General features: G+C 42.5%; 1 protein-coding gene across 1 annotated transcript; it reads right to left on the bottom strand.

Moving 5' to 3' along the window:
- Positions 1-10,315: 10,315 nt before the first annotated feature.
- Positions 10,316-13,600, bottom strand: mycb (MYC proto-oncogene, bHLH transcription factor b). Its single transcript, XM_080542993.1, has 3 exons — positions 13,423-13,600; positions 11,663-12,361; positions 10,316-11,237 (listed from the first exon to the last, which is right to left on the bottom strand). Exons 2-3 carry the CDS (start codon positions 12,348-12,350, stop codon positions 10,678-10,680), a joined length of 1,248 nt encoding a protein of 415 aa, XP_080399119.1. The 5' UTR covers positions 12,351-12,361; positions 13,423-13,600; the 3' UTR covers positions 10,316-10,677.
- Between the last annotated feature and the right edge of the window lie 10,068 nt (positions 13,601-23,668).

Raw genomic sequence — 23,668 nt, 5'->3', positions numbered from 1 at the left:
CATTTGTCCATGTTATTCTATTGAGTTTTTCGCCACCAACTTGAAACTATGTGAAGGGACCTTTTTGTGCCAGACACACGAGACGTCCCAGTGGGGTCCCTGAGTCAAAGTGGTGTGTGTGTGTGTGTGTGTGTGTGTGTGTGTGTGTGTGTGTGATGAGCTTGTGCATGTGTGTTTGTGCGTGCATATATACAGAGGTCACTGTAGGAGACACAGTTCCTCCAGATCCACTCTGACAGTCTGCGATAGTGATAGAAAGTGATGCTGGCGTTTGGAGGTCCAGGGGCCTCATTTATAAAACTTGAACGTCATCTTTGACTTTCACGTAAGCACATTTTTCTAAACGGACATAAGCATTATTTATAAAACGAGCTGCGCTTGTTTAACTTTGCGTACGTGCTTCCTTCTATAAATACCAAATATACTTTAAATTGAACGCAGGTGAATAGCGGCTCAATTATAGCGGCTGAATTAAGCCAAGTGGTATAATAATATAGGGTAGGCGTTCGTCTGGAAGCGGGAGATGGCAGAGAAGGGTGATTTAACGTTTGATCATGACAACTGCCATGTTGAACTGTCTGGGTCCGCTTCCCTACCACCAGCCACGACACATAGAGAGAAAGGGAGTGCTGGATAGAGAGAGAGAGAGAGAGAGAGAGAGAGAGAGTAAGAGAGTAAATTTGAGAAGGGGGGAGGACGGCAATAAGAAGCCATATGGACATCAGCTGTGAACCTGACCATGACGTCTGGTTCTGCTCTCCTATGGGATGACCACTTAAATAAGACTGCCCTCCTGACCTCACCAGACAGGGGGATATGACTTAAAAGGGATGGGGGGGGGGTTGGTTTGAGCGGTCAGAGGCTTACAGTGGGGGAAATAAGTATTGAACACATAAATATTTTGTCCAGTAAATGTATTTTCCAATGAGCCTATTCAAGTGAAATTTGCACCAGACTTTGGTATTAACTCAAACAGTCCAGACAAAAAATCTAAACTGTACAGTAGTCTGTACAAATGGGTCTAGGCCGTTCTTTTTTAGTAAAGGCTTGATAACTGCAGTTTTCAGGGTTTCGGGGAAAACTCCTGATGAAAGGGAAGTGTTGATTATTTGTATTAGGTCACCTGCCACGCAGCTAGATATGGTTTTAAAAAAGCTTGTTGGCAGGTCATCAAGGGCACAGGTGGATGGTTTAAGACGTGACATGATTGTCTAGAGTCTTGTCGATGGTGTTAAATTGTGACAATGTTGTTAAGTCTGCCCTATTTGGGGTTGTTAGTGGAGACCTGTTTTGCATGCCTGACACAGAAGAGCTAAGGTCGAGTGAAATTCCTGAGCAATTGGTGTTGGGGGATTTGTTAGTCTGTCAACAGTTTTGAAAGGATGCGGGCGTTATTGATATTATTGTTCATGATCTTAAAGAAAAAACAAGCATTTAGTTTGTCAACTAAGAAACAGGAAAGAGAAAGAAGCAGTGGGGTGACCTTGCTGGAGGACGGAGGAGAACGGGGGGAGACAGACAGACAGAAAGGGGAGGAGACCTGACGCCTGTCACGTCACAAGAGAGAAAGAGAGTGAGGATGACAGTGGAAGAGAGTTAGGGAGGCTAAGAAAGACTAGTAGAGAGAGACAATACATTGTAAGGTGAGGTAGCACTCTGCAACATTGGCACAGAGATAAACACCTTTAAGAGTGGGGGGGGGGGGTAAAAGAGGAGAGCGGAAACAGAAAGAGAAATGAACTCACTGACAGAGAGAGAGCATGCTGTGAACTCAGCATGTGTGTGTGTGTGTGTGTGTGTGTGTGTGTGTGTGTGTGTGTGTGTGTGTTTGTGTGTGTGGAAAGGTTCGGCATACTTTCCTTGAAAAGCCTCGTGTCCCACAGCCTCTTGACACACACACACACAAATAGCAGCAGAAAGTGTAAATATAGACCACACTTGGACACTGTTGCCGTGTGGACGTCCAGTCATGTGGTGAAAGGTGCCCGTGACTGTACGCAGCGTAGCTTCTGACGGACGACTTCAAATGTGTAGGTCTGTGTGTAGTAGTGAAGTGTGTGTGTACATTCAACAAAACTCACTGCCAACACACACACATGGCTGAAGCAGGGATGTGCAGGGTTAACCTTCCCCTTCGCCCTGCCACTCCCCATCCCCGCTCCCCTCTCCCGTTGTTCACATGGGACATCATGGCTGATTATTTTGGAGTTGTAGCTAGAAATATTGTTTTTGTCAAATTTACATAACTCCTTCAAGTCAGTCACTACACAACATTTTTATAAAACATTTTGCATAGTTTTTTTCTGTTTAACCCTGGTCTAGATTTCACTTCCTCTCTATTGATGAGGTAATTCATAATGCTGTGTGTGTGTGTAGTGCTAGCCGCTAGCGTTTTGCTATCATCCTGAGATAAAGGAGTCGTGTCATGTCGGGCCAGATTGAGCCAGTAACCTTGGTGACCGACCACCCGTCTGACTCTTAAGCCAATGGCGGGTTTCTGCACAGTCACCGTCTCATTTCCTGTGTCACCTGATGAAGACAAATCAAAGGCCTGCAGCCTGCAGCTGGGCCCGATCGCCATAGCGACTGTCTAGGGGTGCCCCCCGCCCCTGACTCTCATGACGCACTTAAGCGCCCGGTGAGTAATGACGTCTATGTGAGACACATGGACAAAGGGACACACACACACACACACAAAGAGGAGAACACACACACACACGCACACACAGAGTGACAAACACATGCACAAACACACACACACACACACACACACACACACACACAACAACCTAGTCACCATAAACCATCCACACACACACACACACACACACACACAAACACACAACAACCTAGTCACCACAAACCATCCACAAACACACACACACACGAGACAAATGATGTGTCACAGTCCAATATGTCACAGACGGACCCTGCTCTGGCTGTCTTCTTCTCGGCCGACACGACACACACATTCAATGTGAGGGCAAAGGTCGCCACACCTGACCTCAATTCCTGAATCCCAGCATGGGACACTTTCATTAGGACAATGTTTACGATTCTAACTGAATTCAGGGCTGTCTTGACTCTTGATAGAATGCACCTCTGGTTGTCACCCTGGTGATCAATCTTATAGCATTCTGAATATGGGCCTGAATGTATTTGTTAAGCCCAGCAGAAAAGGTCATCTTCATACATTTCTAACAGGGAAATGTGTGACATGTTCTCTCAGGTGTACAGTAGGCAGCACAGATATATAAATCAGAGGAAGGGTCCCTCTAGTGAAATGCCACAGTGATCGATATGCACCTTGTAAATCAACTTGATTGAATACTTTTTTTTTTGAATAAAATGTTTACAGACCTGACATTACATGTCTGCATTATAGCAACATTCAGCAACATTTCGAAAAAGAAAGATGGCATTTGTGATCAAGATGGCATTTTGTTTACCAATGCTGTAAAATTAGAATATAGACTCGGAATAACGGGTCTGGGTGGTAGAGACACGGTGGTATTGACACCTACTATAACTGTCCAAAAAATAGTTGTAAAAAAAAAAGTCAAATAAAAATATGTTGGTTTATGTTGAAGATGGTGTGGTCTCAGGACCCTCTGCGTAGGAGAGAACCCACCTGGTGGAAATGCAGCAAGTGTTAACCTGCCCTCCTGTATATGAGAGGAAGAGGAAGGGCAAAGAGAGGGGGGGGGGGGGGGGGAGCTGTCCATGCGCTAACATGGACCCTGCACATCGTAAATCCCTAGTAAAACTTACAACGCGACAAACTAATGACAGACTGCATGTCATGCCTTAAGGGATATTTATGAGCGGAGCCCCCCCTGTACCATCATGGGAAGAGAAGACAGCGAGCAGCATGGATATTGCATGTCTACCTAGGTACAGAACTGCTAACTAATCTACCCGGAACCTAAATCTAACTGCTACAAAGGATGTGACATCCGCTCGTTCTTACCTAGTGTGTTTAGACAAACAGTTACCTACATGATGTGATGTAAACCCCAGGGTATCTTACCTAGCCCTCTCCCAGGATAAGGCAACCGGGGACCATAGGTAACCAAACAAACACTAGACAGACAAATGTAGCAACCAACTAATATACTAACAAAACAAAATGAAACAGAATTACTCAAAATAGAATGACACAAACATAACCTCACCCCTCTTCCCTCTAACCTACACAAGTAACAAACAGCCACATATATAGGGAACAGGTAGACAGGTGATTGGTTGACAGGACAGGAACACAGGTGGACTTGATGATGGATGATTAACAGGGATACAATCAAGGGATCACGAACACCTGGGAGAGAGAGACACACAGACACAAACACAAAGCAAAAACAGACAGGGACGTAACAGATAAAAAAATCTCAGTGTAGCATCCAACTTCTAAAACTCCCATCATGCAAAGGATTCCCACAAGGCTTTGTATATACTTTTGATATGATGTCTTCAGGCTGCTATTGAGAAAGTTATTCCTGAATAACACTAGAATTTGTAATCAAATGACAGTATATTCAAATGTGTATGGTACACATTCCACATCAAATACATATCCATGCTAATAATCAAAACAAATGCCCTGCACATGTTACCTACCCCCTACTTCCCCTTTCATTGGTGGAACATCACCAGAACTCACTTGGTTTCTGTGAGAAACTCAACACATACTGCAAATACTGTCTAACGGTCTCATCTATAGGGTCAACAATTTTCCACATTGACCATTGTAATGTCCCTAAAGCTTCATTTGAGGATTAATACTTCCCCGCTGTACATTGTAATGTCCTTTTCCTTCCATTGGTTGCTGTAAAAAGGTCCTCTGATCCTTCTTTCCCATAAGAATATCAGGGAGAGGCTAGGAGACAAGGAAGTCGTGTACATATCAGTACATACTCAAACTATTGTAGCACTTGAGTAACAAATACAACACACAACTGAGTAACAATACACAACTGAAGAGTACATTATTTATTCATGTTGCACGTCAGATCACTTGGTCAGCAAAAACACCAGACACAGGGTATGAAGCAAGCAATATAAGAGGACGCCATACAGGCCTCAAACCTGTCAAGTGCTTTCAAATCGGTAAAGATGCAGGAGAGGAGATGAGGTCACACTCACACACCGTCTCTGTTGCCACCTGTCACACAAGGTATTACGGTACTAGAGAGGTCACTCTGGTACAGAGAGGACCATGTGACTCTGGTATATCAATGTCAGGGTCACAGCCAATGTTCCATTGAGGCTCTGGGTCACTGGGTCAGAGAGGTCACTTAAGACCATGTGACTTTGGTATATCAATATCAGGGTCACAGCCAATGTTCCATTGAGGCTCTGGGGCCTCATTTATAAAGCTTTGCGTAGAACTGGTGTAAATGGCTTGCGTACGTACGCAAAGCAAGAACATTTACGCACACCAACATTCAGACTTATAAAACGGTGCGCACACCAGTGGAATTTGCAAGTTCCACGCCTGCTTCCCTTTATGAATCTCTAAATGTTGCGCATGTGAACGAGCGTCTTGTCCCACCCTTTTTGACGCCCATAGTTGCCTATAAATGGTCAGTCAAACGCCCCGACAGAACGCCGGAAAAAATTAATTTCACCCAGTCAATTTCTGCGCAACAGTTCTGCGCAACGAACATTCTCGCCAGACCATAGATAACATATACATATAATATCTATATTTCCAGACTGCATCAACAACGGAATCAGTTTAAATGTAATTCGTCCTACTATTCACCTTATTATTTATGATAATACAATAATAACATCCAAGTATTGTTTAATAATTGCAGATGCAATTAAATATGATTCCTGACTAAACTGTACAACATATTTGAGGGGCTGTTTTGCAAAAACAGATATCTCCCTTTGTATTTATTATCTTAAATCATGTTTTTTCCTTTTAGATTAGATTAGATTCAAGCTTATTGTCAACTTGACAAGTACCAAGACAAGGAAATGCAGTTCATCAGACACATAGATAGATAACGAATAAAAATAGGGAATAAATAGAGTAGACACAACAGTATGGTACAGACTAAAAGAGAAAGACAGCTACTCATATTAAGAACATTGTTAAAGATGCAGTCAGTGTGAGGTCAGAATAAGTGCTCTAGGGCGCTTAGGTGGTGTAATGGATTAAGCGCTGACCATGTACCGCAGGGCTCCCGGTTCGATTCCAGCCCGCGGACATATCCTGCATGTCATCCCTTCTCTCTCTCTCACCCATCCTTCCTGTCATAATCTCTACCATATCTGTCATTAAAAAAAGAAAAATATGAGTGGGACTGCCCCACTCAGAAAAAATAACTTAAGAATAAGTGCTCTACTCAGTGTTCTTCAGTCCATTAGAGGTGGCCATCGTGGGCCTCAGGAACCACCGTGCCCCCTGGAGGAGTCACCACAGCTGGCGGAGTTATAAAGCCTAATGGCTGATGAGACTCAAGCTCCTTGGCAGGACGAGGCGGCCGCAGAAGATGCTTTTAAGGTTTATCACCTCCTCATGCAGGGGGTGGGATAGGTTCCCCGGGATGTTATAGATCTTGGACCTCATCCTCCTCTCCGCCACCTCCTCCAGGCTGTCCAGATGCTCCTACAACAGAGGCCGCCTGGCGCCTTCCTGATCGACTTGTTTAATTTGTTGATCAGGAAGGCGGCTTATGTTGTAGGAGTGCATCTGGACAGCCTGGAGGCTGACACATTCATGTGACACATTCTAGTGTTTTGGTCCGCAGGTCGTCAACCAATCAACATTTTCCGACTTTTATTTTGAAACACGGAACTACGTTTCAATGTTGTTGAGAATCACAACTCAAACGCGCTAGTCTAGCCAAAATACTGCAACGCAATGGATTCGGTGAGTAATCCCCACTGCTACCAAGTTGATGTCCAAGTCAGTGAAGCAATGCTCAACTGCAGATGTTAAAAGTTCAGTTCCTGAAAGAACTGCTGACTAGGAACAAAAGGAAGCCTATTTTAGAGTTTCTGATCTCAAAACCTAAAAAGACACTTTGCATTTGGCATAAAGCATTCGTTCCAAACTAGATTTGAGGATTATGAAATAATAAGATCAGGTTTAACAACAATCTCAATATTAGAAAAATAGCCAGCAGCTAAAAGGCAACACCAAAGAAAATGAAAAAAGATGTAGAGACAGATGCGTGACATATCAACGAGTTAGAGCAAGTACACAGAAAAGGGAGTGGATGGGCAAACGGTTTATTACAAGGTGTTCATCAATGGTTTATGCTTCTATGATAATTGCTGTCAGTAGCCATGCATGCATATACATACCTCATTATTGACAAACCTTAGAATAAGGCAGTGTATATGTTACGGTACATGTGGGAATACGGTACATGTGGGGAAAACTAGGGTTAGGGTTAGGGGCTAGCTAGGGTGACCTGGTACATGCTGGCATGTCGAAACCTAATTCTAACCTTAACCCTAACCCTAACCCTAACCCTACCCCTAACCTTAACCCTAACCTTAACCCTAGCACCCTAGCACCTAACCCTAACCCTAGTTTTCCCACATGTACCGTATTCCCACATGTACCGTAAGATATACATAAAAAAACAACTCCACACTGAATAAAAAGATATTGTCCATACTGTAGATGTAGGCCTATGATTCTTGAAACGGCACTGACACACTTGGCTCAGGTGCTAAACAAAGGTCAAAGGTCACCATTTCAACTGAATTCCAACACAAGATTACCACACCACATTCCACTTGATCAACACCAAAGAGTCAGACACCATGGAATACTGCAAAGCCCCGGTCCTAAATCATTCATTTGACTAAATACATACGTCTATTAATTTGTATTTGCATCGTCCAAGTAAGTGACTATACCTTTGTGGCTATAGCCTAAGTAGGCTATAGTCACAAAACAACAATCTTTACCCAATCTTTACCCAGCCTGTATTACCACTCTCAATTTCATAGACATTTCATAGGCATTGGTGCAAGGACTGACCGTCCGTGAGATCAACATTTGTTTTAACCACGTTTTGAAGCTATACACTATTTGTTTACAATTACATTGTTTCTGAACAATGGAGTAAAACCATCTTATATTGTGGATTCTAATGGGGTAATGATAGATATCATTCATTTAAAAGTTCATTAAAAAAGATCCCAGATTGCCCCTTTAAAAAAATGTATTGGATAAAGCGGTGCAATTATATGCAATCAATCATGTTTATTTTTGTAAACCAAAGGGAGCTCCTAAATTAGGAGCATTAAAAAGAGCATGATCCTGCACAGAGTAGGCTTCTATCCCCTCCATGCGACTGTCTCACAGTGACCTGTGGAAGATGACAGATTAAGCATGCCCACAGATTAGAGCTGGGAGTCATGATGAATGGGAGAGAGAAATGTGCAACTGAAATTGCAGTGTTTAGCCTCTTTCAAACAATATCATCTTTGCTTTATTTTAGAATTATACCACATCTTTTTAACCACATGATTGTGATTGAATGAAGAGGCATTCTAGTTTGTTCATTATGTTTCAATAACCTTACAGCAAGATGCAAGATTAACCTGACACCTATGAAGTAAACTAGGTCCAGGATTTATAGAAGCAGGCTTTGTAGCAGGCAATCGGATGGGATGCAGAGTGTTTGGAAAACTGAAAACTGCCTGTAGAAAATAGCCTTGATTAAAGCTAATACCCACCTCAACGTCCAATGTCCAATACATCCTATGCAAAAATTCTAAAACATTCCAGTAAAATGTCCAATAAGTATATAATATTGAGGCTTATTGTCAAACCAGAGAGAGGAGAGGGGGTGGAGAGAGAGGAGGGTATCAGTCTTTGAATTGAGTGGAATGCCATTGCACTATCCCAGGGTAGGACTCCATGACTTGGAATGTGGTGCTGCAGGATAAATGGACGAGGCTGTGGAATGCATTGTTCTGCAGACATTGAGGTGTGATGTGATTTGGTAACAGGAAACACGGCAGCATCCAATGTTATGGAAGGTAAAGCATGTGGTTGTGCACTTTGCTGCCCTCTTTGGCCGCACTGAACATTTTGAGTAAGTAAATTAATAAATAATGCTATGATTATAATCACGGCAAACATTGTGCATATTCTTATAAACAAACCAAACGTGTTCAACACCAAACACTTTGTGTGGACCAAAACAGCGCTCTTCGCTGAACATTCTTTATCATGTGATCTCATTCATTGATCGCTACAGATTTATCACCATTTTGTGCTATTTTGATGCTCAACACACTAGACCTTTAAAGATTAAGGGCGTTGCTGATTTGATCAAAGTAATGTAGGTGTCCAATTCACTCTATAGAAAAGGAAGGAAAATGTATGGGTCCTATAACTAGTTTTCTGTGCCCCTTTTTGGTATAAAAATAGGTATTTGGTATCAAACAGGAAAACATAAGTGACTCCTTTTCAAAGCAGCAAAACAGTCTATCAAGATGTTGATGTGAGGATGTGTGTTATTGTGTGTTCTTGGCCCATGACTCCAGCAGCATAACAAATGACCACAGACCCATTGAAATGCATTTGTCTGCGCAACAGAGGTAAATAGTGCAGAAAATTGGCAGGGTTTAACCTACATCTGTCTTGCTTTGTTAAAGTCTCCGCAAGCATTAATCCCACCACTGAATGTCTTATTTTTAGAATATGTACACATTTTACTTACATATTACTAATAATCATTGTGTTCCCAACAGTCTTCGTGGCCGTCAAAGATGAGTTACTGGCCAGGGGAGCTCTTCTGTAGTTCAACAGTACCTTTCCAAACGTAACTTTCTTGACATAAGGATTCGTTATTATTACGACCCTACCTGCTCGGAAGGGGAGGGACAGTACTTCTTACTTCTCTCCAAGTGGGCAATTTGCAATTCAAGTTCAATACAATTAACTGAAAATTCATTTTATAAAATACCTGATTATATAAGATTCTAAACTGAAAGACAGCAGAGCAATCACCTCATATATCTGTGGAGTGACAGACTCTGCGCTACTTTCCCACGTGGACTTACGAGCGGGGCAGAGTAGCGTGTGTGAGTGGGTGTGCATGTGTTTGCCCATAAGAAGACCATGCAGAGTGTGCATGGCTGTGCTACTCCCTCCACTCTTCATTCACACAAACCTAGAGAGACGTGTACAGTGGGACCTTGACCTGGAGAGGCCAGCAAGAAGTGTACCACTGACAAAGTGATGTCTTAACTGGGTATTATGTCCAGTTTCGGGTACATGACAAGGTAGGGAATCGTTTTCATTTCAACAGACGACTTCAGTCAAATATGGGATTTTATAAAATGCATTTGTGAGATCAATACATCATCCGAAACACATTTGAGAATTATATACAAAACTTACAAAAACAAAGCATTTTTAAGTTAAGGTCAACAATAACTGTGCAGAACCTTTATCAATACAAATAAAATAAATTAAATACAAATACAATTGACAACCTCTAGAAAGTTCAAGTGAGGCAGTGAAATTGTCAAAAAGAAAAGAAAATCAATTTCCAATTTCAGTCCAGGGGTGTGGTCAGCACCTGCCATAACTTGAGTTAGTTTTGCATTTGCATGCAAACGCCACAACTATACACAGCAAGTTAATCAAGGCTTTAAAATCGTGACTCCTTCATCTTTAGTCCTTTATTATTATTAAGCTTGCTGAGAAGAATCCCTCAGCTGCTCAAGTCTGTGTTTCAACTGCGCACCTTTTCTCCTCAACTGCTCTTTGAACGAGAGAAGTTTCTGCTCGTCCGTTTGCATACTGTAAATACACTCTGTCGCCTTTTTGAGTATAACCACTTTGGCAGCCTTCTCATTGTTCGCCACGTCTGGAATTTCGTCCCTTAGAGCGAAAAAGCTCAACTTGAGCTCGTTCCGCCGTTGCCTCTCCAGCACATTGTGAGTCCTTCTTTTGTCGTTATCCTCAGAGTCTGAAGTCCTGGGACTAGAGCATTTGGAGCGGTGGTTGCTGACTCTCCCACTGCTCTCAAACTTAATCCTCTTGACAGCCGGCTGCTCGTTTCTAGTCGACGGGTGGGCCGCATAGTTGTGTTGGTGAATGTTGACGTGACACCTTTTCAGAACGAGGGGGCTGAGGTGCGCGGTGGGAGACGCACCGGGGTCAGACCTCACACACTTTCTCTTTTCCACTGTCACCACGTCAATCTCCTCCTCGTCGTCATCCTCGTCGTCGTCTTCGTCATCATCTTCTGTGGGAGAAAAAAGGGAAAACATCAAGTTCAGTCACATGCCGGTTGTGAGGCACACATAGTATTCTAGAACAGTATCCACGTTTGACATCATAGTATTCTAGAACAGTATTCTAGAACAGTATCCACGTTTGACATCACTCAGGTCCCCCACCCTCTGCTGAGCATTGCATTGCAGTGTGAGTGAGGTGAGGTGCACTGGACAACCCCAGCTCTTGGAAATTGCCTCTGGAGGGAGGGAGGGAGAACGACTCCTTGGCTTACGCAACTAACAGTGACATGGCAAACCCCATGCAATAATTAACACTTTAAATCCCGGACATGGATACAACAGTGTGCGACCATGTTGACACTGACAGCACATGAAAACAAGGCAAATCATCAATGCATTTCTAATATCCTAAACATGCCGCACTCATACACACCTGAGTCGCTTTCGCTGCTGCTGCCACTACTACTGCCACTATTGGGTGGGGTATCCAAAGGCAATGCCACGGCAGAAGAAGCTGAAGCGGTGGTGGGTTTGGTTGGGTTCTCGGTAAGCGGGTAGGGGAAGACGACAGAGGGGTCGATGCACTCCGACACCGATGTGTTCAGGTCTTGCAGGTAATTCACGTGGGGGCGTATCGTGCTGCTGGATACTGTTGTACTACTCGATTCCCCCGTGACCGTGGCACTTGAGTCCCTCCTCGCCTGGAGCGTGGCCAGTCTCTCCGACACCACCTTCTCTAGTTTAGCAGCGGCCGAGAAGCTGCTCCACATACAGTCCTGGATGATGATCGACTTGAGAAACGACTGGGAGTAGTCCTGATCATCGCAGATAAAACTCTGGTTCACCACGTCGTCTCCGAGGAACTCCGTGACCATTTCCAACTGGTCTGCCGTGGAGGGGAAGAGGCTGGACAGAGAGGGTCGCCGGCTGGGCGAGAGAGGCGGAGTCGGCAGCAGTTCGAATTTCTTCCATATGTCCTCGCTGGGCGCCGGCGGCTGGAGCTGGCAGCCGGGCTGCTGGTAGAAGTCCTCCTCCTCGGTGTCGACATAGAAGTAGGGCTGGACAGAGTCGTAGTCGTAATCGTAGTTTTTGCTGCTGGCCATAGTTGAACTCTGCGGCATTTCGGCACTGCCTATGTATGATGACAAATGACAAAAATAAATCAGTTAATCTGGTTTTACTACTACAGAACATTATGCATATTTTCTGCCAATACTTTTTTTTTTTTTTTTACGCATAACGGAATATATATATCCGACATTATTGTGTTTGTGATATGACAACCGCTTAACATGTCAAACCCATAAAAAATAAAATCAGTTAATCTGGTTTTACTACAGAACATGTAAGATTATGCATATTCTCCTGCCAATACTTACGCATAACGGAATATATATCCGACATTGTGTTTGTGACAACCAGCTTAACGACTCAAACCCCATAGCATTTACATTGCAAACTAGAAAAGCTACTGATCTATGCATAGATATGCATATTAATGATTCATAGTAGTAGTAGGCTTGCTGCCGGTGTTTTAGCCCCAGCATGGAGAAAACGTGACCGACAGTTCGTGAGTTTAGAATGATAAGGTTCTATCTCCGTTTAGAATGATAAGGTTCCATCTCCGTTTAGAATGATAAGGTTCTATCTCCGTTTAGAATGAGAAGGTTCTATCTCCGTTTAGAATGATATGGTTCTATCTCCGTTTAGGGCAGTTCAGAGATATTGAGCGTCAAAGTTTTTACATTCCATTATGTTTTGTGAGATGGAACCTTTGTATTTTATGAATTACTAACTCAAAAATGTCAAACATTTTAAAAAAAATAACACCACACAGGCATTAATAAACACCTAATGGATCAGATTATGTAAAAAAAACTAAATTTTGACCAAAAATGGAGATAGAACCTTATAATTCGAACGTCACGTAATGGGAACCCCAATGCAGGTCAACCAGCAGCGGTCAGTTAAATGCCAAACACCGACACACAAAATGTCCTCAAACTAAAGTGCGATGCAACGCCAGGAACAACGCTCTAGATCGCTAGAAACCCATAGACTTTATAGTTTGGGCTTTTTGCCTGCAATTCTAACATGCAAAGTTAACATGTTAAACAACTCCGACAAACAAACTGTCAATCAAATTGTCAACCATATGAATTATGATATTTACACAATTGATAATAATCTTACCGTGGCCCTGTAATAAAAAAAATAAAGATGACGGCGAAATCAAGTCGCCCAGCACAATGTCAAGTGAAAGTATCTGATTTATATTCCAATAGTGGGAGTTGTCCAGTGTGTATTGTTAAATCCGTATTCTTTCAATGCACTGTGTGTGTCTATGCGAACAGCATGGATGTGTCCTTTCTTTGGTTGTGAACCACTCGGCTGACTGTCATTTACTGCAAGATTACGAACAGCTGCTCCCGCGGGTTTTAATACTACGGATTGTTTTTGTTATCCATCCGCCATACCCCGGCACTTTTTCCCGCCAAATGTGCACTGCGTAGCAGCCTAAAACCTGGGTATAGTATTACTTTTAGCGGATACAAATCATGTATTGTGATCATTCCATCGGAAAATGACTTTGCTTTGATTTCTAAATCCAAACAGCAAACGGAATGGTGCTCCTAAAGAAGACCTATTTTATTCGGCGGGTGTACACAGAGTGAAGCGGTCAGAGAGGGGGCGGGGCGTAGTAATAACATTGCTCAGAAGGGGGCGGGCCCACTCAGGGATGATAGTAAATGATGCAGTGGGTTTTTTCCGGGAAATCTCACCGGCTGCAATTACTATCTCAGCCTGACCGGCGTTTTGTTTTGAGAGCATACAGATTTATTATTAGTCACGAAAATAGCAACCGTTTCTGTATCAGTGACGCATTGTTTGTATGAAGGTTTTGCCTTTATTATTATTTTTATTTTTTTCTTACATTTCTTTGCTATCTGAAACGTTGCAATTATTCAATGAATCACCCTGTGTGTAGGTTATACAATAAATAGTCATATCCCTATCAACTCAGCAGGTTCAAATAGAGTAGCAAGCTGCACTGTTGCATTCGACAGAAAAAAACTCACTCATTGCAGACTGTTTAATATTAATATTAATATTTTTTTCTATGTTAATATATAATATTAATGGTATCATCAATAACTGTAATTAGTTATCATGAAATTGCTTTGGAGGGCCAAGTTTATGCTACCAAGTGGACGCATACACCACTATCATTGGCTGTGTTCAGAATGGCATACTAGCATACTATTCATACTAGGTATGACGTAGATTTTGAGTATGCAGTGCGTTCACACTGTATAGTATGTGAAATTTGAGTAGGCCTATGCGAGAAATCTAGTATACATACGAGATTATCCTGAATCTCTGAGTACGCATTGAGACCTATATAGTCTACTCAACTTCCCCAAAATGCATTGCGCGTCTCTACAGGCTTGTCAAACTGCGTCATACAAACTGGTCATACAGCTGTTGTTTACATGGTCCGAGAGCCTGGAGACCGAAAACTCGCAATAAACAAAACATTTTGTACAGATTTGAGTGTGTGGATGCTGCTTTTTTGCACTCTATTTGATATTCTTCACCTGTAGCACCACAGCTAAGTCTGATCAGGGATGAGCGGTGGTATTTTCACTATATTGGGAATTTACATGGTGAAATGCATTCTTAGATGTCTACATCGTCATGATTACAAAGATGCCACTTGAAATGCATAAAATCCAAGTTTATTCATGTATTACACGCACTTACACACACACGTTCACGAATGGTCCCAATATTGTAGCTTCAGAAGGAACAAGTTGTTTTTTATTTATAGCAAGTCTATATGTTAACTATATGTTATTGCTCATGTATTGTAATCCTGTTCTTTTACTGCTAAAACAACAGTATAGTAAGCTAGTTACTTTAGCTAGCTAAAGATATTGGCCCCCAAATCATGTTACAACTTGTTTAGCTATTATGTCCCGTCGGTTCGGTCGAAGTAGTAAAGGTATCTACGGTATCTACGTTAACTTAGGTAACGTAGCTAGTGAACAGAAGTGGGGGGGGGAAATGATATGATTTAAGGTTATTTTGATAAACTGGCCACATTTTGGGAATATACATCATGGTTACTTTCTCACCTGAAAACATATTAAAACGTAATAAAATGACATGTTAACACGTGTAGAGCCAAAATTAAGAAAGAAATGGAGATTTAAAATCCCCGCTGATGGCCGGTACGAAAGGCATTCTGGGAGACTGTGATGCATACTTTAGTGTGAACAGTCGGCTGGTATTGGCATACTGATTATGCATTTAGTAGACAGTATGCAGTATATACTCATCGAGTAGGCTATGTAGTATGCTAGTAGCCTATGCCATTTCGAACACGGCCATTGTTATTTTACAATCATTGTAATTGGAGTACTAGTTACTAGTAGAGACAGTGAAGCAGCACAGTGTACTCCGATGAAAAATGAATTAATGATATCGTACAATACATCTGTTTTCTAACTAACGTAGGCCTATATTAAGTTGTTTCAACCTTCTGTTGAGGATAAACTTGAGTTTGAATGAATGGAGCGCATCTGCCATTTGTCATTCACCTTCCCATGACACGCCTTTACTACCCCATAACATTTTGAGAAGACACTGCAGCAATAGTCTGTATGCATTCATAGGTTTTATCAGGATGAGAGTTCACCCTTGAAGAAATGCATCAATGACATATTTATAATGCTTAGTTATAACAGTTAATTAACAGCAATTATTACCCCTATGTAATATCCCTGTAAAACATTGAACAGAAATGCTGAATATAATGTTGCACTCATTTCTGACATTATTTCAGAAACAATGAGTGTAGCCTATGCGGTTAATAGGAAAAGGTAATATAACAGCTGATCTGACCTGAATTGTGTGATAACCTTGACAATCCTGCAGTGCCCACGCCTTGTTGCAGAACACGCACTGCGATGGGACTTAACTTGTTGTACGATTCCGCTCTCTACTGGTGAAAATGAGCAACTACACGGTGACGGCCGCTTGGCTTTATGTATGTTGATTCAATGAATCGGGGGACATTATTAGCCTACACCAGCTGAAACTATATACAGGAGGAGAAGGAGGAGGGGGAGGAGGTGGATTAAGGAGTGTGGAGAAAGTGGAGAACAGTTTTCTAGGATTAGAGGCAGAAAAATGTATTTTGGAATGATAGTAGGATGCTTTCGCAGCTGATGCAGAGGAGGCGTAGTTGGAGAGGAGAGAGTGATAGAGGTTAAGGTCATCAGAGAGGCCAGTTTTTATCCATTTCCTCTCAGCTGCCCTGAGCTGACAGGGAAGAGGTGGTTTTGAGGGGAAGGGAGAAGGATATAAAGTGATGATCAGAAACCGGAAGAGGGGTAACAGTAAGGTTGGAAGTGTGGGAGGATCTGGTGAAGACAAGGTCGAGCTGATCGCCTGCCTTATGAGTCGGAGGAGAGGAGGACAGGGTAAGGCCGAAGGAGAGGAGTAGGCCAAGTACTCCAGATGAGAGAAGCTTCTCTGATTGGAAGTGCCATCATCAGGGAAGGAGCTGAGAAGGCCATCCATCTCGCCTAGGAAGTCACCAAGCTGGCCTGGGGGGGCGATAGATGACAACAATGTGACGTTTGACAGGGGAGGAGAACAGCATGGAATTCGAAGGAGGACAGGTGTGACAGGGGAAGGACAGTATGTGACCACTTAGGCGAGATGAGGAGTCCTGTGCCTCCCCCTCGACCAGAGGATCTAGGGGAATGAGAAAAGGAGTAGGCGTCAGAGAGGGCTGCTGGTGTAGCTGTGTTTTCAGGTGTGATCCAGGTCTCAGTGAGAGGGAGGAAATTGCCATGAGCGACGCATAAGCTGAGATAGCCTCTGCTTGTGTGTGTGTGGGGTGTGCTTAGGGATAAATAGTAATTTGCCCTCAGTAGGCTTGTTTATAAGCTTGATCACCTGGGGGAAGTAGCTGGTATCCACCCAAACCATCTGGGAGCCTGGACTCTCTCATCACATTTCAACTCCCTACCATTGTCTTCAACATTGTACTCTATAATCTGGTCCCTCGTTTGAGACACAAACCAAATGGTGTGGCTATAAAAAATCTTGTAATGATACCAATCAAAGTCAGCATCGAAACCAGAGTTATTGGGCAGTTACCAGCCTTAGAAAACTGAAGGGGCTTGGTTTCTAAAATGGACTTCATTACCATTTGGATCTGTTAGGCAAACAAGGATGGTTTTGTTTTAATATGGCTAAACAAATCTGTACCAAATTATGATATACCATAACCATTGTTGGCTACACTATATATTTAGATCTGATAGGTTAGGAAGAGGGGATGGTGTTGCTGTTTTTGTAAATCGTATCAGTTTTCAATTCCACAACTGCATCCAAACAGTTTGAATACCTTGCATTAAATATGTTGCTACGAGCCACCAGTTTAACAATGGTAGGGGTGTATTGCCCCCCCCCTCTGCTGAGTTCTGTTCTCTCGATAGACTGGCTGAGCTGATCTCTCAGTGTCGTGTCCTTTTAAAATCTTAAAATAATAGTGATGTGTATATGTTACGGTACATGTGGGAATACGGTACATGTGGGAAAACTAGGGTTAGGGTTACTTGGGTCACCAAGGGTGACTTGGGTCACCAAGGGTGACTTGGTACATGCTGGCATGTCTATCCCTAACCCTAATCCTAACCCTAACCCTAACCCTACCCCTAACTCTAACCCTAACCCTAACCGTAGCACCCTAGCACCTAACCCTAACCCTAGTTTTCCCACATGTACCGTATTCCCACATGTACCGTAACATATACTGTATATATGTTGTAATCTGGGGGGTATTCCATCAACGTCACTAAAGGACAGTCCAGGCTTATTTTGATAAATCCTGCGAGATCTATGATAAAATACAGCCTCATTTTGTTAAGCCTGGATTTTCCTTTAGTGACGTTGATGGATTACCCCTCATCTCACCCTTGAAAAAGAGACCGTGGTCTCAAAGGGACTCCCCAGAATAAATATACGATAAATACAATTAAAATTAAAAACATTTCTGCTAAACTATTTATTTTTGTTGAATAAATACCCCAGCTCGCCTGCTTCTACCCATGCCTCAGGGTGTTACACCTCTATAATGACCTCTCATCACTATCCTTGTGTACGGGTTTCGTGTATGATGTGGACCCAGGTGCGGTGCAGAATAAAGAGTAGACAGTAGGCAGCGATATGCAAATCAAAATGTTCCTTTCTGTGATGGTAAAAGGCAGAGATACAAAAACTGGGCTTGTCACGAAAAATAAAAGGGGAGAAAAAACAGTCTCCAAAACAGGCTTAACAGAAAGATACGAAAGCCCTTCTCAATTACCTATGTTAAAAAGAAAGACCTCGACCTCGGTCGGAGTGCTATGTCGGGGACCTACATTTGTAAAAAAAAAAGTGTTGTTTGTTGTTGATTATGTTATTGATTATCTGGTGGTGTTTAAGGTAGTTATTATTATTATTATTATTATTATTATCCTTATGTATTGTTTTATCCACTGTTGTCCTCCTACTCTAGTTTCGTTCTTGCTTACTGTTGTGGTTGTTTCCCTGTCCTTCTCGTTGTCTTGTCTGTCAGTCTGTTGGTTGATTGTTTGTCTTGTATAAGTGTAGTCCCCCTTTCCATCCTCCCCTTTCCCTCCCACACTGACCTCCCCATTATCCCCCCACCCCCACTCTCCCCTTGAACCCCCTTCCCTCCTTCCCCCCACCACACCCCCCCCATCCCTCCCACTTCCATCCCTCCCCATCCCGACCCTGGTCTCCCCCCCCTCCCCCCCCCCCCCCCCCCAAAAAAGGGGAAAAAAGAAAGAAAAAAGAAAGAAAGAAAGAAACCAACACTTCTCAATTATCTGTGTTACGCATACAGTCAGACAGCGATATAGACTACACTTACGTCAAGAAACATGGAGAGGTTACTGAACAGAGAGTGCAGGGAAGTGAGGACGTACATACACAGGTGAGCAAACACACACAGGTGACATACAGTATATATATATAGGCCTATACACAACTAAGTGACACTAAACTTGAACTTAAAGTACACATAACTATGTCATGCATGACAGTTTTGAGTGCACAATACAAGGGTAGGCCATCTAATTTACCCTAATTCCTGTGAATTTCATACAATGTGCACCTCTGCACCGCACTATGGACTGATGATATTTCTGAAGACCCCAGCTCACCAACAAGGAAACACTTTCACACACTTGTCCATAACACATTATACTGCATTATAAGCATTTATGATGCCTTCATATTATATATATTTTTTATATGTTATTTCTGTTTCTAAGACTTTTTCAATTGATGGAAAGTTCCTGATAATAGCTCAGCTTATGAGATGAGAAGACATTATAATGTAGTCATACATGCTAATATAATAAGTGTTAATATGTGCTATGAATGCATTAAACCTTTATGCTCTAACTAGCGTGGTTGGATCTGCACTCCCAACAACAGAAGCAGCACCCATGCCCCTGTTCACATGTCACTCACTTGCCTTAAAACAAACTGGTGCATCTCACTTATCAGTCCTTCCTGGTGTCACCATATGGGTTCCGCTCCCTCTAAAATGTGCCAGGAGAGATCCATGTTTAGTCAAGAATAAGGGTGTGTGGTTGAGTGGCAGTTGAGTAAGTGTTGGGGGGAGAGGATGGTTATAATTAGTATGTGTTCCATTGCCAAGTAGGCACAAGGGGAAGCCTGCCTCCATGACCTAAGGAGAGAAAGCTGATACTCTGTGAATGCACCGTATTATTTTGCACGCTAGTGGGCCAAAGTTGGTTATACGGCTTCTATCAGGCCTATACTGGTGCCATGCTCCCTGTACAGATATACTACTCACACACTCGAGGACACACTCGGAGATTGGGGCAGAGTGCCAGATTTTATTATCAGCAACAGTGCACTCTATTAAAACAGGAGTAGACCTTTGCAGACCAAGTCTAAGGCATTTTATATTCTGAAGAATCAAACCATTTGTGTCTGTTTTTGAGACCAAATGTGTCAACCTACTTTCTACCACAATAGTGATGGATGGTCCACATGGTAACAGTCCTCCTGGTTCTGGCAATATGGCACTGGCATTAGGTTTGCTATGGGATGAATTTGATCCCAAATGTGTCTTTTATCATTTACTTTTCAAAAACTGGCCTCTGCTTTCATTATCTTACTTGAACTATTTGGCTTGGAGTTACCTTGGTTGCGATCCCCTAAAAAAAGGGTTCCCCTATTAATCCTACATCAATTGGAAAACATAGAAATAATAAGCATGATATATTGCAGAACCTATCTAGGTTAGTTCCTCATTAGTTTCTCAGGGGTGGTGACATCACTAGAAGCAGCCAATGTTATGATATCACAGATATTATCCCTGCAGGCTGCAGCATAGCTGTTGCCCACTAGATGGGGATCTAAACTATCAAGGGGTACTATTGACATTAAGAAGGAAGAAAACTTCAGATTTCGAGAAAGTATTGTAGAGGATCTTTCACACCCCCTGTTTCCACAGTTTGGAAAAACGACCCTCTGGGACGAGCTGGGGTGCCAAAGACAACAAAGAACACACATATTATGTTTGATGTTTTCTGGGTTTTGAATGCCATGTGAAGCCAATGGTAATTCTCTACATTGCATGCACAGTAAAGTTGTAATTATACTCTATTCTAGTCTATATCCTCTTTTCTGATATTGCAACTTCTCACCTTATAAGTTTGAAAATGGGTCAAAGGCCTCTCTCGAAAGCATATTTCTTAAAAGACAACTGAAACAGGAATAGTATGTTGATATGATTCAATATTGATGGAACCTTCACAAAGTTCAGACGAGGCAAAACAAGTCATTCACTATCAAAGGGGCGTCGATACCTGCCAGGTGTATTCTGGGGTGGTGTGTATGAGTGTGACTTAAAAAAGCACTTGTAAAGGAAAAGGTGAGTCACAATGGCTCTCCCACAGGCCCATATTGATTGACTTTACTTCTACAGTCTGTGTTGTCTGTGTTGTCTGTGTCGCATGGACATGGTTATTGTTAGCTGTGTGAAAACAAATAGTCAGACAAACAAAAACAAAAAGTTAGAATAAAGTGTAAGATTTAGACTTTTGGGGAACAGGCTAATGGCCAACCATTTAGAACTGGTTTTCACCACACCCAGTGAACCATAATATGGCATGAGTAGCTACACAGGGCTGTGCACTGGGATTAACAGGCACTTAAACTACCCCCTGATTAGTAGGAGTGTCTGGTGTCTAATGCGAGACACTGAATTCACAACTTCTGATAATGTATTTGTCGGGAACCTTAAAAAAAAGCAGACGAGAGGCCGTCAATCCCTGAAAAGGATGTCGACAGATGACAAGCCCTTGATTAAACTGGTCGGAAAGGCCTCGAAATCTGCCAAGAAGACTGTGGTTCCCAGGAGCAGGAAGAGGCCAGAAATGGTTACACTCCGCGGTGTTAAACCCTGAGACACCAAGTGGACTTGTCCAGAAAGTCTGGTTCGACGTCCAACTCCATTTCGGCCGCAGGGGGAAGGAGGGGAACAGGCAGCTGATACCTGGGTTCTTTGCCATTAAAAGGACGAAAATGGAACAACATATTACACCCTGACCTTTAACGAACCAACAAAGCATAGAGGTTACAATACCACAATTGAAACAAAGTGGACGAGGAGAGAGGAGACCCCCAACATAACATGATTGTGATCCAATGGAATGGTTGTCTGTTTTGCATGTGGAAATAATCTAAAGAAAGTGCAGATGGACTGATAGAATCACACTAACAGACAAGTCAGACCACCGAGGAACATCTAGCCTCATCAAAAACATTGGACATTGTTTATGAAGACATTGGACAATGTGTGGATACATCAGATAAAAAAAATAAAATAAAAATCAGATGGTGTTTTGAAGCCGGATTTATCTAAGGAGATATCGCGTGAAAACTACGGTACTGTTGCAAAACAATGGAACCTCTGATGGAGAATCCACAACCTTAAACTTGAAGGAGTGGTATACATATTTTCTCCGATTGTGTTCTGAAACTAAAGGTTGAAGAACTCAGACTACTATTTGGAGACTGTGAACACTGTTCTGGTGCACAGCATTAGCCTACACTTGAAGGACTCCTAGGTGACCAGAACACTTCACTCCATGGATTAGCAGAAGGGACAATACAAGGTTTTGGATTTGGACAGAACCAGCAAGGACATCTTGTTCTTTAAACACAATCAATTTCACATTTGCTTGTAACAACATCTAGTGATTTCCATGCTAAACCTATGGTAAAGGTCCTGTTGACTAGATTTAGTTAGAACAGGAAATAAGCACATAGGTGTCCCACATTAACCATTGTCCCAGATGACCAGAATTCACCCTATAGCCTACTGCTTCAGACTGGTGAGAGATCAAAGGTCACCCCCCCTCTCCCCTCCTCCCCCCCTCTCCCCTCCTCGATTCTACACTACAAGAGCTGATAAAACTCAGTACTTGACTCAGATCACACGGCTGGATCCACTGCTCTTCTGCCGATTACACCAAGTAAAACATTTCGTAAACACAAGAAGTTGTTTTGCTTTTTATTTTCTTACAAAAGGCCAATTCAAATTGATTGATTGACAGGTGATGGATGGAGAGAAAAGAAAGGAGAGATGGGCACTATGATGAAAGTGTTGAACAAGGAGCGCAAGCAGTGCCAGTCAGTGCCATTTGGCAACTGTATTATTCACTCAGTGTAGAAACTGTTCGGTTACATCATGACACTGCCGAATAGGCTAGATTCAAGATTGCTTTATTGTCTGTCACAGAGACTCACTTTTGTAATACTGTAAGGAAGGGAGGGTCCGATTCCCCCCTAACCTTCATCCCCATCATCTTCCTCAATGTACAGATCCACACCCCTTGTAAATGATTGGTTTAGACCTCACCTAAGGGCGGACTTAATTAATAATTATAATAATTTATATTCTTGTTTATGAGGGGGAACTGAGAGCATAAATACTGAGATGTAATGAATGATCTTGACTTTCTGAGAAACTTTGAATCTTCAGATGCGTCTGATGAAATATCTTTTTCTTATACATCTTGAAACGAAACAGGCTGCCTTTATTGATAATTGATCTAACACACCCGGTAGGGCAGGCTATAGTCGGCTTCCGTGTGTTTTGTTGTCAGGATATCGTTTTTCGGTGCGCAGCTCGTCACGTCCAGAAGAGGAGTGTTGTAGTTAACGGAAGGATGAGATGATTGAAGTAGTACAGTTAACCACGGTGCCATGATCTAGTGCAGAATAGCGGCTTGGCCAAGCAAGAAGAGAACCCACACACACCTATCTTATTCCATAGAGGGAATCTGAATATAGATCGGTGCGAGTAGAGACG

Source organism: Nansenia antarctica (genome assembly GCF_963989245.1).
Source record: "Nansenia antarctica genome assembly, chromosome: 12".
Taxonomy (NCBI): domain Eukaryota; kingdom Metazoa; phylum Chordata; class Actinopteri; order Argentiniformes; family Microstomatidae; genus Nansenia; species Nansenia antarctica.
This window is presented reverse-complemented; position numbering and strand designations above follow the sequence as displayed.